This window comes from Pezoporus flaviventris, unplaced genomic scaffold (assembly GCF_033815535.1).
Source record: "Pezoporus flaviventris isolate CSIRO_AGI_PZ_B2104156 unplaced genomic scaffold, CSIRO_AGI_Pfla_v1 ptg000082l, whole genome shotgun sequence".
Lineage (NCBI taxonomy): Eukaryota > Metazoa > Chordata > Aves > Psittaciformes > Psittacidae > Pezoporus > Pezoporus flaviventris.
In genome coordinates this window covers 300,931-316,002 of record NW_026892630.1, presented here as the reverse complement: position 1 = coordinate 316,002, position 15,072 = coordinate 300,931, and the positions used below count along the sequence as shown (strand labels likewise).

The following is a 15,072-nucleotide window of genomic DNA, read 5'->3' as shown; positions in this document are numbered from 1 at the left end:
CGTACTGATTCCTGGGGATTACCAGATGTTCTTGGTAAAGGAGCAGCTCTTCAGGGTATCATTTGAAAGCACACTCTAGCTTTAAGAAGAAAATTCCTGTAGCAGAACGATTGCGTTACTGTCTGTGTGGCTTTCCTCAAGGGGGTTTGATTTACCAATTTCACTTACAAATCAAAAGTGAAACTATTCATTGGTGGTAGGTCTGGTAGAAACTCCCTAAAACTTCTCATGATCTTTCTCTCTGGATTAATAACCTGTAACACCTCCATTCAGTATTGTTCTTGGCACTGTGTAGCTGACTGGTTTACTGTACACAGCTTTAAAAGGAAGTAAAACGTGGAAGAAGAGAGATGGAACCAGATGTAAAACTTTATATGTCATGGCTACTTTGAAAAGGAAAAAGCTGATCTTTCTCAGTGATGCTTGGACAGTAAACAGGAATAGGACCTGGACTAGGTGTTACCTGTGGTGCTTGTAGAGTTGCCTTCACTGCTTTAAGAGAAGGTTGGAGAGACAGAAGTCAGAAATTATACAAATTGTTATAATTGATACAGAGGGGATGGAGTGGAGATCTCCAAGCCCTGTGATTCACTGTCACTTCCAAGAACCAAGACACTTTATTCCATATTCTCATGCATCTCTGCAAACCTTTTTTGTGTTGTTTTTCAAATAATACAGTGCATAATAGTAATAATTGCAATAGAAAAACACTTCAAAGGAAGAAAAGCATGAAGCTTTTTTCCCCATTGAGGTATTGCTTCCTATGGCATGTATTGGTGAATAACATCTCTGGTGTGCGTGGATTACGCAAATGGAATTTTTCAATACACTGTTCATAATGTCTCTCAGTAGGCAGGATGGAAAGAGGCATTCTGACATTCATTTCTAACACTTCTGACATTCATCTTCATTCTGACATTCATTTCTAACTCTTCTGATGTTTGTCTTCATCCTGACATTCATTTCTGTATCTGTAAGTTTTCTAAATAATCCAGATTATAATACAGTTAGATAAAGACCATTTTCTTGGAAAAGCTAAAGATGGATAGCTGAAATTTGTCTTCTTTGTATGCTCAGTAGGAGTGCTGGAGAAAATTTATTTCTCCAGTTGTCTTCCATGTGAAAGAAACATTTGCAATGCAAGGTCATCGTGATCTACCACATAGATCTTGTTCTGCTAGCCATTTTTTGGTTTTTACTGTATATGGTTTTAACTTCTTTACTGATAACAATTCAATTATTGGGTTTGGAAGAAATGGGTGTTCAGATTAGTTGCTGGAGGTTTGCTCTGGCTTACATTTTAGACTCTGGATGGGAATAAAAGCATTCACAATGTCCTTTAGATTTCTTTTGAAAGAAATTCAAGTTGAAATAGCTGTTCTTGTATTTAGGTTGAACTGTACAAGCAGCACAGGATTTTGCAGACAGTAATTTTCAGAATGTGTTTTGAAGAAGTTTCATTGCCATTTTACAGAAGGGGAACTCAGGATGATTGATAAAGCTAAAAATTACTGTTTTCCGATTGTTTTAATCTAGGTTGCATTTTATTTTTCCTTTTATTCAGCTTTTTGTAAAAAGGTACCAGCTTTTAGAAATTAAAGTAGCTTTTCAAAACCTCTTGCATTAGGTACCTGAGGTGTAGTGCAGTTGTCTGTTGTAGTTCAGGGTTCTCTGAAACCAGCAGCCTGTGTTACGAGTTATCAACCTTCAATTAATGTATAATAACTTCCTTAGAATTACTAGTCACTAAACCACCACAAGGAATTGTTCCTGGGGGATCTCCATCAAGGTGTTTCTTCAGTACTGCAGAACCTAAATATCTGTGGTCATTCTGATGCATTACATTCTGCTGACAGTATTGAGTTCTTGGAGACACCACTTTGGTTCAAGATTCAGTGTGTTTTAGTCATAAACTGCAGTGTTTGCCATAAATTAGTATTACTACAACAGTGAATCTTGTTTTTTCTGTTCGTGTATTCAAAGTTAAATACTAGTTCCTCATTTAAAGGAGTAATTTTGAGCAATTAACAGAAAATTACAGGTTTTCTTCATCTTTGTTCTGTGTATCTGTTAGGTGGAGATCAGTCGAAGAGTGACACTAGAAGAACTCCCTCCTGTTCTTGTTTTACACCTCAAGCGGTTTGTGTATGAGAAGACTGGTGGATGTCAGAAGCTGATCAAGAATATTGAGTATCTTGTTGATCTGGAAATTAGTAAAGGTAAAGATATTTTAACAGAATTTTCCCCTCTTTAGGGAAAGATGATTCTGTGTTTCTTAGGGGTATCTGTGTTTCAGTTTTCTCCTTTCTTATACACAAGCTTTCTTCTCCATTGTTGTCTGGAGACTTGATAATTTAGATAATAATCTTGTATGCTGCCTTTTCTTTTTTCCTCCCTCATAAGAAAGAATATGTTTGGGGTTCTGGGTTCAGTCTTGCTGAACCTGATGTTTCCTCTGTATGAGTTTGGGTGTCCATTTTGTAAAGAACAACATGGCACAAGATTTTAGTACCTTGCCCATGTCCTGAACATTGGGTTGGCAAAATAAGAAGTCCCTGCAGATTTAAGGAATAAGGTTATAGGCTACTGAGGACAAATATTGGAAGTGATCCTGCTGAATGAGGGGTGTGTTCCTATACAAGGCTGTTGCCTAGTAATACTAGATACTTCTGTCTCAGATTTCATTCAGAGAAATGGCAAATTATAGTAATATACAGTGGCTGAGGAAAAGAAACTGGTGTTTTATAGAAAATTGAGCCTGAAGGTAGCAGAGATTAAGCAGCCAAGCTCTTTCATTTAACAATTATCTTAAGAGATACTGATTTTGAAAAGTGTGAGTCTGCATGTAATCCCGTATCCGAAGCTTGCCAAATCAGATGTGTTTTGTTTTCATCTCAGAAATTGACTGTTAGTTCTGATAGGGGAAAAAGAAATTAGATTAGTGATTACTGATATCTCAAGTCAGAGATGTGCATTATCAGACAGTACCTTTTTGTTTTACTTAATATTTTATTTTAAAAATTTCCTCAAATAATATGAATTTGTTGAACTAGTTCAATTTGCCTTGACTGGCAAAAAAGGTTGTAGTATGATTTGGAATCTGAAACTGATTTTGTCATTGGCTGATGTTAGGAATGAAAGGAAACAATAGTCTGATCTTTCCCCGCTCCATCCCCATCTTCTCCTCCCCACCCCCTTCATTTTTTCTGGTGGCATTTTTAAACCTTCTGTTATGTTAGCATTCAGTAAACCTCAGAATTCATTCCCTTGGTTACCAGGTATCAGAACCATGAACATTCTTTAGCGTCTAAAGAAGGCGTTTTAGTTACATTTTCTCCTTTATGATAGTGTTGGTTTCTCTGAGAAGTAATTGATCCGTTTGAAATTGCATTTCTAAACTTGCTAACTATTGCCTTTGTGACTTTTTGTCTCCTCCAGAGCTACTATCTCCTGGTGTGAAAAGTAAAATATTTAAAGGCCAAAGAACCTACAGGCTCTTTGCAGGTATTTTATGTATATGCTTCTAGTCCCTATATTGCAAATACAATTTCTGCATATAAAATTGTAGAAGCACTGGAGTTTCCTGGATTATATAAAATATATTCTTTTAAATTACATGGAAGTAGCCTGTGGGTGTCAGAATCTTGTTTTGCGGGGTTTTCTTGAATACCTACATATACACATACGTTGCTACATGTGTATTTATATCCTGCTGATCCAGCATTGTGCAAAACCAGAGTTCTATAACAGATCTACCCTGAAAAATATCAGCAGAAGCTGAAATACAGCTGACATATAACTGTGCCTAAAATACACCACATATTTTCAGAATAATTTCAGGTGTCCTTTGAAATGACTGTTTGAATGCTGGCTCTGCATCCTTTTGAGCCCTCAAGATGAGTGTTGCTGGCAGGGTATGAATAGTGTATTGTAGGTGGAAAAGTTTAACTTGGAGATGGTGATTTTTGTGTGAGAAAACAATGTGTCTATGATGTACACAAAATATTTAAATTGGTAGTTAATATTGAAAGCTTATATAAAATTCAGAAACAGCAGTTGAATGTTGAGCAAAACAGCCCCTGGGCAGTAATGAATTTCCTAAAGTTCAAAACTCTTACACAGTTTGCACCTGCTTATTTGTGTTGGCTTCAGGATAAAGTGGAGAACCAAAGGTCTTCGCTTCTGCACCACCAGATCTGTGCCAGTTGCTGGTGGCCTTGTGTGACTTGGTGGTTTGGATCCAGTTTTGTGACCACTGAGGTTACAGAGGGAAATAACATACCTGTGTCTTGTGGAAATTCAGGAGTGTTTCTGCCAGTGTAATTTCTTTTTTTTTTTTTGATAGTGGTTTTTATGGGACAAGTTTAGACAGTACATTTAAGGTGGCTTGAAGAAAATGAGTTGCTGAAATATTTTTCTAAGTCCTTCTATGCAAAATTGTTCATTTATGAGTCAGTAGAGGAGTTCTCGTCTGCAGAAACTGAGTTTGTTAGGTTAATTTTAAATTACTGAAATAAGCTTTTGAAGAACTGAGTTTCAGCTGTTACCCAGGATTTGCCTAATTATCTAACACGAAATTTTAGAAATGAGTAATTCAGGTTTAAGCTACTGTAAAATAATTATTTTCTGAATTCCCTAAACATACAGATATAGTAGGTACAGTTGTAGTAGATAACTGCCTTTTTGCTTTGCTTAACTCTTGTTATTCTAAAATGTTTATTTTCTTAGAAATGTGAGGAAGATCTGAGTAAGTTTGAAGTTTGACTGGTCTTGAAAGAGTGTAAAGAATTTGATAATTACATACTTCTGTTCTTGTCAAATGGGGCAATTCCTTCTGGTTTTATTTGTTCTTGTTAATTATAGGTCTTACATACTCCTAGAAGAAGTTGCATGAGATTTCCTTTGTACATCCTTAGAATTATGTACTTAAAAGTTCTCTTCCCTTTGGACTACTACATAGTTTTACCCAAAGTTTTTATTTTATTTTTACAAATAGTTACAACAGCATACTGTTGTCTTCTGCACACAGTGCCAATGTCTAGCTTAAGAGTGTCTTGCTAAGTGTGGCAATTCCTGTTGGAAGCTCCCAAAGGTGTGCTGGACTGTTTGAGATTATCTTTGTGAGGCACATCCTTCCAAGAAGATCCTCTAGGAAATCATAAAAAGCAGTTTGATGCTTTTTATTCTGAATTTACATAGAATTGTGAGATTTGGTATGCTGGAGAAACATTATTAATACTACATAGCATCAAATGTAAGCAGGAACTTACACTAACACTTAAAAGATTTAATCATAAAGCACCAGGCTGGAAGGAACCTCAAGGATCATCTGGTCCAACTTTCCTTGGCAAAGCATGACCTAGACTCATTGTCCCAGCACGCCGTCCAATGTTGGGGAGTTCACGACTTCCCTGGGGGAATTATTCCAATGGCTGTTTGTTCTCCTTGGGAAAAATTTTACTGTAGTGCCCAGTTGGGATCTCCTCAGGAGATCCCATTACTCCTCATCTTTTCTACATGACCTCGTAAGAAGGGAGTTTCCATCTACTTTATAGCTGCCCTTTAAATACTAGAACATGGTGATAAGATCTCCTCTAAGCCTTCTTTTCTCTAGGCTGAACAAACCCAGGTTCTTGCTTAAGCAATATCATATCTGGCTAAACCATGAGTATGCTGTGAATCGTAGAATCACAGAATATCTAGGGTTGGAAAGGACCTTAATATCATCTAGTTCCACTCTTTCTTTATGTACTTTTCCAGTGGCTGTTTATCAATGTATATGTGCATCATGACTTTCTCTTTGCAGTTGTCTATCATCACGGAAACAGCGCAACTGGTGGCCATTACACTACAGATGTCTTCCAAATTGGCCTAAACGGCTGGTTACGCATCGATGACCAGGCAGTCAAAGTGATCAACCAGAGCCAGGTGGTGAAGCCTTCTGCAGAACGCACAGCCTACCTCCTGTACTACCGCCGAGTTGACCTGCTGTGAAACCTTGCCCTTCTACGCTGTGTGTGCAAGATACCTGCTTTGTAGAATGCCAACTCTCACTAACTTTTTTTCTCCTGTAAATGCTCTTTTGAGTGAATACTTTTTTTTTTTTCTTCCTTTATTTTTCTTTTTTTTTTTTTTTCCTTCCCTTGCAACTGTGGGGTCAAATGATAAAGGAAACTGCCATGGGTTTGTGCACAAAGTAGTTTGTGTTGACTTTTGACTTTGCAGAGTGAAGTCATTTGGTTGAAAGTCTCATGAATCACAAAAATGCAAGAAAACTCCCAGTAAAAAAAGTTAATCTGTGTTAATGCTGAATCCTAAGATAATGAAAGGGGATTTGCATTTGATTCCCACTTCCTAATTGCATAGTAGAAGAAAGCCCTGCACCAGCAACAGAACTTGTAGATTTCTGTGAAAATGTTTATCTTTACTTAAGTAAAAAAATTTAAAAAATAAAAAAAAAAGAAATAAAACTAAAAAATACTCTCTGCTCCCCCAGTAGTTCTTAATAAGTGGTAAAATAATGAGCCAATGTGTATGAGATGGAAATGGTCCTACATGCTTCAAAACATGTACGAGCATATGAAATGCAGAGTTGCTGGTTCCTAATAAGAAACATTTTGATAATTGTGCGATGAGAAACTGCTTCAGTACACATTACAGATCAAATATTTGGAGTTAAGATGTTAGTCTATATAGATGGGTGATTGTAACTTTATCGCTATTAAGAAATTTCAAACCGCATTTATGCTTCTGTGTACATGAAATTAAAACAAAATGGTCAAATAATTAAGATTGATACTTCTTTTAAGTCTGCTTTGTTTAATTTTGCTGTCTGCTCCCCTATAATGTTAAGTTCCTAATTGTACACAGTTTAGTGATACCTAGAAGTATAAAGTTGTCGCCCATCAATAAAAGTCACAAAGTTGGTTTAAGGTGTGTGTGTGTTTGTGGGTTTTGTTTTTCCTCAAGTGTAAATTCTACCCTTGGAAGCCCCATAGCACACGTTCAGGCTGTAGATAGCATTCCACAAATTAGCATAGATTCCTTTTCCAAAGTCTCAAGAAGTTGTAAATGTTCCCATTCGGCATTGAGATGGAATTGACCTTTGAGGAGAGAAGGAAAGGCAGAGGAAGCAGTCAACCCACAACAGCTGCAGGTTCAAGGTGGGCCTGTACTGGGGTTGTGGTGGTCCTGGGGCTGAACACCCATGAGGGTGTTCAGAAAAGGAATCCTTTCTGTGTCCTCCATGAAAGCCCTGCATAGTTGTTCTTGAGGTGGTTGTTGTTTTGCTTGACTGAAGTATTCCCTTCTTTAGCCAGTTGACGTTTTCATTGAAAACTTTGGTTAAAAGTATGTTGTTGACCAGCTCCTGTTGCTTTCCCTGCTGCTGAAGGTGATGATAAAAATCTGTATGTTGTTTAATCCTTAATTTGATGATAGTGGCGTTCTGTGCTGACTGGGGAGATGCTACAGTTGTCACTGGTGAAAACAGGGTTGATTTGAACACAGCTTGTCAGTTAAAGGTTAAGCTGCATATACTCGGATCAGATGTGGTTCACTTTAAATGTCTGTGCAGGAGATGGGTGCTGGTCTTCAGTGAAAAGCAGCATTGGCTTTTTCAGAAGAAGGAAGCAGCCCTGCACATGCCTCAGGTTTTAGCATGTGCCCCTTGGTGTGGAATTCCCATCCCTCTCGGGTGTTCTGGCCACATCAGACAGCACTAAAGGTTGCTCATGGCTCCTCCCTGGGGGCAGTTGGAGATAGGCGGATGTTAAATCACAGCCATGCTTTGCATGATGTATTGTGTGGGACTCTCGTGGTGAATGTGCAGTTCATGCAGTGGAATCAAAACTCCTTCCACTCGTCCTGGTGCTGGGTGAGCAGCAATGCCTGCTGAAGAAAGCTCTCCTTGTTTACCCTCTGGCATTTCTACCCTCCCGTGGGTGGTGGATTGCTGGGGACTTCCCTGCCTCTGAATTGCCCCTGGTGATGGTGTCCTATGGTGGGGCCAAGCTGTTTGGGCTCGTCCTGTTCTCCCTGCTCAAAGCTGTGTGATTTTCAGACAGGTGATCTTCTGTTTCTTGAATCTTTAGGCAGTGTTAACTTAAAGTCATTACCATGGTCCTGGTGCTGAGAAAGCTGTATGCGATTTTTGTCACCATTGATACCCAAATGTATAACTATCTTCTTTTCTTTATTAAACAAATTTGACTAGTATTTTCTGAAGTGAGAATTCTCACTGAGATAATTTTCATCTTTTATTGATAGCGTTGGCTGCAGCGATCACAGTATTTGTGCAGTTTGGGATCCAGCTGAGGATGCTGAACTAACTTCTCAGACAAAGGTTTTAGATTTTCTAATAGCTAAGGGAGGCATTCCATGGGAAGCATCTGCAGAGAATAAAGGAGCTAGCGAGTGCTGGGAGTTTTTCAGGAACACTACTGGAAGCACAAGAGCATTTCATTCCCTTTAAAGGTAAGGGAAGTACTTAATTCTTTCAGTTCTTAAAAGGGCCTATAAGAAAGATGAGGCGAGACTCTTTAGCAGGGCTTGTTGCAAGAGAATGAGGGGCGATGGTTTTAAACTAAAAGAGGGACATTCAGGCTGGATGTGAGGAAAAGATTCTTTACACTCAGGGTGGAAAAACACTGGCCCAGGTTGCCCAGGCAGGAGATGGATGCCCCATCACTGGAGACGTTCAGGGCCAGGCTGGAGGTGGTTCTGGGCAACCTGATGCAGCTGAAGATGTCCCTGCTCATTGCAGGGGGATTGGACTTAGATGGGTTTTGAAGGTCCCTTCCAACCAAAACTGTTCTGTGATTCTATGGTGATCCTGATTTTGGTGATACTCCACCAACTCCAAAACAATTCTGTCCAAAGGTTGCTTTGATTTTGGGCAGTTGCAGGGGAAAACATCAGCTCCTGGCTGATCACTGGGCACTGACATCTGAGAGGAATGGGGGGGGTTATTCCAAGCAGGGAAGAAAACAGGTTTTGAAATTGTTGGGTAGTGGTGGTTATTCACATCCTGTGTCTGCACCCTGCTTGAAGCAGTTTTCTGTTCTGCAGAAATCCCTTCTTCTTCCTTTGTATTTCCCCTCTCTTGCAGCTGTGTTGAGTATTGATGTGTACCTCCAGTGGACTGCGGACAGGTCCCTTCCTGTTAGTGAAGGTTTATGAGCAGCCCAGATGAAATTGCAGGTGGTCAGTAATCAGTACATTACTTGATATCAGGTCCTTGCAGTTAACTTTTGATTTTAACTGGGCAAGATGCTTGGCTGGTGAGTTGTGTTACTTGTGTTACTCAAATACTATGGGTTCATGTTTGCTGGCTGAATGTTGGGTATATTTAGTCGAAACAAGCTTGTTTTCAGGTCCAGTTTGGGCTGATGAGAGGGTTTCTAGCAAAAGGTTTTTACTATTTACAGATGTCTTAACCAGTTGTGTATAGGTTTGTAATACATGTGTATTCAAAATAAAGGTGTAATGAAATACTTCTTATTTCAGGGATGGTTACTGCTTGCAAGCAGCCCTGTGAGGCTTTCCCAGGATGTGGGAATGTGCAGTGAAGTTCAGCTTGCTTCTGTCAGAAGTCATCTTCTGCTGCCTGTTGGAAAGGGAACACTGTGTTAGTCTCAGTCTTGCGATAAATAAAACGAGTCTTGGTTGTAGATAACACATCAGCCTCAGAAACAACAGTGTTCCACCTGGAGCAGATGCCTCTGTGAGGAGCAGTTTTGAGTCGAGTCCAGCACAGCAGAAATGACTTTATAAGGGCAAAGTGAAGAAGAGAGGGTGAAGAATAGGATGTGAAAGAAAGAAGTGGTGTACAACTAAGGAGATTTTAGTATTGTTTAATATAGCTGTGCTTGCATTTCTGCTCGGGTTTGCTTAGACTTACTGCAGATGTGATGGATTAATATTAACAGTTTTAAAACCACAGTTTAATCACCTAATACAATTTTACCTAATATAGGCTTGGTCTGAAGAGCATCCTGTTTGCTGGGGTTTCTTTTCTCTTGGGAGGTTTTTGGTGTTGGATGGTGCTGTGTTCCTCTGCGGCTATGGAAGCTCCTGCAGCTTGTCCAATGTCCGTAATCCCCTGGAGTAAGAATAGAACATGAATGTACAATGAATGTATATCATAACTTGGTTCTGGTATGCAACAGAGACCTTTCCTCCTCGTAGAAAACCTATGTAGACCTCTTGTAAAGTTGTCAGGATCGGGGAAGACAAGACAGGAGCTCCTGTTGCAAAGATGCAATTCACCCTGGGCCTGTCTATTCACTTCTGCATTTTATTTCACAGGAACAGGTTACAAGTGTTATTAATTACTCTGAAGCAATGACAATGAGTAATTGCCGGTTTAAAAAGCAAGTGTTGAAATCTCTCCCTTACTATGAGATGGAAGTTCAGATGGTATTAATTTATAGATTTCTCACTAAGGATATTACAAATGCACTTGTTGCTAAAATCTGTCTTCTGCAGTGTATTGCTCAAAGGAAAATAAAGTGTATGTGGCAAGAGTGTGATGTGGACACATAACCACATTTTTTATTTTCTATATCAAACTCCTCCCCTTGTTGCAAAACGAGTATTTTGCAGCCTTCCGATTATTTGCTTTGTCTGGGAGTGATTATGTAAAACAAAAAACCCAACACCCAAGACAATCCCGCTCCAGTACACCGTGAATCTGGTGGGTTTTCACTTATTCGTGATCCAGCTTTGAAGAAATGGCTCTTAAAAAACGCACATGAAGACCTAAAGTCTTCAGAAATAGAAACCTGGGACGTGCGAGGCCAAAAGGCTGGTAGAAAGCTCTTGTGCCCATAAGCCAGATCTGCATGGGGAATGGTTTGATGGGATGGGGAGAAAGGCTATAAAAGCACAAGGTATTTGGGGGTGCAGGGATGTTGAGTGTTTTTTAATAAAGAGATTGTTCTGTTTTCCATGATTTTCCCCCAGGATGATGTCGTGGCACGGGCATGGATGTGCCGCAGCAGAGGGCAGTGGTGGCATTCCTGAGTTTTGTGGTGTTCCAGCTCTAAAGCTGCCCCTAGAATTGCTGCCTGGGTTTGGGGGGACCTACTTGCATGCCAGCAAGGGGTTTATCTTCATAAAAGTTCCCTAAATCTCTCAGGGTTTGAACAGGAATGAAGAGAGCGCCTTTGACGTGTAGTGGTGTTCTCCAGATGTTGGGGGTTCACACAGATGTGGGTTTATTCTGGGCTATTCGTAACGGCCCAAAGGATTTTGGAAATAATTTGCATTGGCCGATAATGAGATGTGATGTCTGGAGCTTGGGATTGCAATTCACCTTCTCTGTTTTGGGGTGAAATCTTCGAAGATGAGTGTGTGGGGTTAATATTTCTGGACTGTTTCAGTCTGCAGATGTGGACCAGTTATTTTGATTATTAAAAACGCATTGTTTCAATATGGCTTATTGCAGATATAACCGGGAACCGTGGTGAGCTGCAGTAACAAGGTGAGGTGAATTTTTAGTTCGTGTTTCGCTTGTGCTTGGTGCAGTCAGTGATGCCCCCCAAATTGTCTGAAATCCTGCTGATTTTGTTCCTATTTCATTGTCTTACCGTAGTTTTTACACTGAGGAAATAGCACAGGCTTTGGGAAGTTTTGTGGGGAGTTATTTTCTTGAGTATCAGCAGCAGACTAAACATTTGGGGAGATGCTCTTTATGATGAGGAGGAAAAGAAGCTGCAGATGAACCCGGGTGGTTACAGTTCAGGCTGTCCGAGAACAGGAGAGCAGTGTGAAAGAATAAATAGGGGTTCATTGTGCCAAGCATTAGTTGCATTTTGGAGTCAATCTATAAATGTCTGCCTTTCACTCCAGTGGTTCAGGATCCCCACATTGTCAATTCATCTGCTGGAGCAGCCTCTGGATAATGCCAAGGCATATGGTCAAGAGGCTGGGGCGTCCTCATCTTGTGTATGGATGCAAGGAGCCATCTGGAGCAGGAATCAGAACCAGATACAACAGGAGTTAGCACTATGGCTTTGAGCCTCTCTCCCTGCTCTTTGCTCTGTCCCTGCCCAAGTTTGGTGCTGTTATTACTGAGCCACTATTTGAATAGGAAATAAAGGGGAATTTAGTTGAAGTTGAAAATCAAGACGTGCTGTCTGCATGTTCAATTAGGAGGGCATAGCGAAATCTGTGTTCCTTCCTATTCATTGGCTATTACATTAAAAGCCTTCTCTCCTAATATATACTTATATATGCAGCCTGCTTTATGTGGCTTTTACCACATATGAAATGGAGACGTTATAATCAGGGCAGTAATAACGCTGAATGATTAAAAGTAACTTCTGATTGTTTTGGCTTTGGTCAAATGTATGACATAAAACTGCTGACTCGAGACAAAATGAGGTGGATAAAACGTCTCATTCCAGGCTGTGCTCATCCCCAAGTACAACCATGTATGACTTGTACAGTGAAACCATAGTGGTGTATATTAAAAGAGTAGATTAAAGTCAAATCTCTGTGAAACAGCAGGGTCAATGGAGAAGTCAGACAGCCCAAACCATCCTACAGGGATTAATTTCCCATAGGAACGTTTGTGGAGATTACAACATACTGAGTTTCTCTGAGGTCTGGAAATCATTTGCATGTTAGTACGTGAGATTTAAAATAAGTTAAATCCAGCATTCTGGTAATTGGAGTGAATGGCACCTTCTGAGAGCTGTGAGTCAGGGCTGCGGAGCTGCATGGTTTTGGGGTGGCCCCGTTGCAGGCACACCATGGCTCACCACTTCTGCACTCATTATTCAGGGAAGTTAGAAACTGGAGACTGCTTGTATCACCTTTCAGCTGATGATATAAGCTGCCTGCAGATAGAGCAAACTCATTGATCCAAAGAGAATCAGAGGAGCAAGGAAAATAAAAAAGGATGCAGTGATTTCAAGGTGAAGCAGTGCGGAACCTCCAGTCAACCCAGTTCTGTGTAGTCTGGATTGCTGGTATTGGTGGCAGCATCCGAGCCTTTTTGGGAGCAAGTTGCACTGCATCACTTTTAGTGGAATGGAAGTGCTGGGTCCCAGTGATGGACCATACGTTGTTGGTTCACTTACTCAGTATGTCAGTACAAAGTTCCTATATGTGGGGAAAAGCAGCCAGAGAGGGTGTAGTGACTGTATCAGGCTGTAGGACTGGCACTGACTGGTGAGGACTGGCTTCCCATGGCTCAGCTACAACTTAGGTTAAAAGACATAGACAAGAAGATACACCCTAAGTGCTGAGGATCTGAGTCACAGACTGGTTTGGGTTGGAAGGGACCTCAAAGCTCACCCAGTTCCAGCCCCTGCCAAGGGCATGGACACCTTCCACTAGAGCAGCTTGCTCCAAGCCCCTGTGTCCAACCTGGCCTTGAACACTGCCAGGGATGGGGCAGCCACAGCTTCTCTGGGCACCCTGTGCCAGCGCCTCAGCACCCTCACAGGGAAGAGCTTCTGCCTAAGAGCTCTTCTCAATCTGGCAGGTTAAAGCCATTCCCCTTGGCCTGTCCCTACAGACCTTTGTCCAAAGCCCCTCTCCAGCTTTCTTGTAGCCCCTTTAGGTTTCGACTCCAGAAGTTTCCTCAAGAAGACCTCAGGAGGACGGTGCAAGAGATTAAATCAGCAGTTATGTCTTGGAGCTGACTTCAGAGGGGTTATTTTCTTTGCTCAGAGAAGCTGCTATCCACTGCCAGTATTTGCTGCTTTGCTCACGCACTGTTGAGCAAATGTGATAAATGTCATTCTGCTTTTTGAGCACTGCTGGGTTTAAACAAGCCTCTCAGCGGCAGAATATCTTGTAAATCCCCTTCTTGTAAGCAGTAAATAAGTGGTTGGGGTTTTGCTCAAAGAAATAAATATTGGCTCTTTGGAAGAATGGGGGGACTTTTCTACCCCAGAGAGCTTTGGAGGGAGGACTAGAGAGTGGATTTGGACATATCATAGCTGCTTTGCTTGGATATGCCAAATCCAGGAGGTGGGTGCTCCTCTGCCTCTGTGCCGGACTGTTGCAAGGAGAAATGAGGGCATGGGGACCCCAATGGACCCGGGTAGAGGGGTGATGCTTGGACCTGCTCACTCCAGACACTCAGCACAGCAGCATCCTGTGCTGTGATGTGCTCATGTTATTACTCATGATAATGGTTTAATTTTTCCTGGTTTCTACTTAAAAAGAAAACAAAACAAAACAGGAAAAGAAAAAGAAGGAACTTTCAGCTTGTCTTTTGCTCAATCGTTTCCTTTCACAGTGAGTAAAAGCCTGTTTCAACAGCGAACGCAGCGATGGAGGTTAGTGCGAAAGCTGGGGCTTTGTGAGCATCAGGAGGTGAGTCTTGCCTAGATGTGCCACTAACTTTTAATTCCCCTGTTCCCTGTATCTCCTGCAGGAGGACTGAACCACGGGTGTGTGCAGGGATTGCCAGAACCGGGACAGCTTTGGGAACAAGCTGCAGAGGGTGGTAAATATCCAGATTCCCAGCAAGTGCCAGCTCCGGGGAGAAAGGAGATGCCCTGCGGTGTACCCGAGGGCTGGATCCCAGATCAGCCCTGCTGCCAGAGCCAGGATCCTGCTTTGCCCTGGGGTCCAATGGAGCTGTGTCAGCCCTGGAGCAGCGGGACTGCTATGGGATTTCCCTGTGGGGCGCAGGAAATGGCTGACCTGGCAGCCGAGATGGATTTAATCCCTCACAGGAAAACCCCTTTATTGAGTTCCCTTTCCCTCACCACCGAAGCCCCTCACCGAGGCATTGGGTCTGTCTCAGTGAGAGAGAAGATACCCATGGGGCTGCGAGTTCTCCCCGAGAGCTGACTGCAGGGGAAAGCAAAGCAAACCCTTTTATATGATCATCTGGCTGCACTCCTCCTCCTCTCCCCCTCCCCGCATGTGGTGTTACAGCCTTTGGGAGGATGGTCCTAATTTGCTGAGCCCCAGTGACTGTCTCCTTACTGCTAAGATCCCAAGCAACACCCCTCTGCTCCGTGCTCCTGCCTCCTTTTGGTTCATCCCCCCCCCCCCCCCCCCCCCCCTTCTTTTTCCCTTCTTTCCTTATTACTACAGGTCCGT

The 15,072-nt window shown here is 41.6% G+C and overlaps 1 protein-coding gene across 2 annotated transcripts in view; it reads left to right on the top strand.

Annotated features, from left to right (window-relative positions):
* Window positions 1-6,932, top strand: part of USP10 (ubiquitin specific peptidase 10) — a 51,277-nt gene extending 44,345 nt beyond the window's left edge. For both annotated transcript variants that reach the window (XM_061475073.1, XM_061475072.1), the window contains exons 12-14: window positions 2,075-2,219; window positions 3,439-3,504; window positions 5,807-6,932. In XM_061475073.1, coding sequence (XP_061331057.1) covers window positions 2,075-2,219; window positions 3,439-3,504; window positions 5,807-5,994 — 399 coding nt within the window. In that variant the 3' untranslated portion in view covers window positions 5,995-6,932. The remainder of the gene's footprint in view (window positions 1-2,074; window positions 2,220-3,438; window positions 3,505-5,806) is intronic.
* The last annotated feature ends 8,140 nt before the right edge of the window (window positions 6,933-15,072 follow it).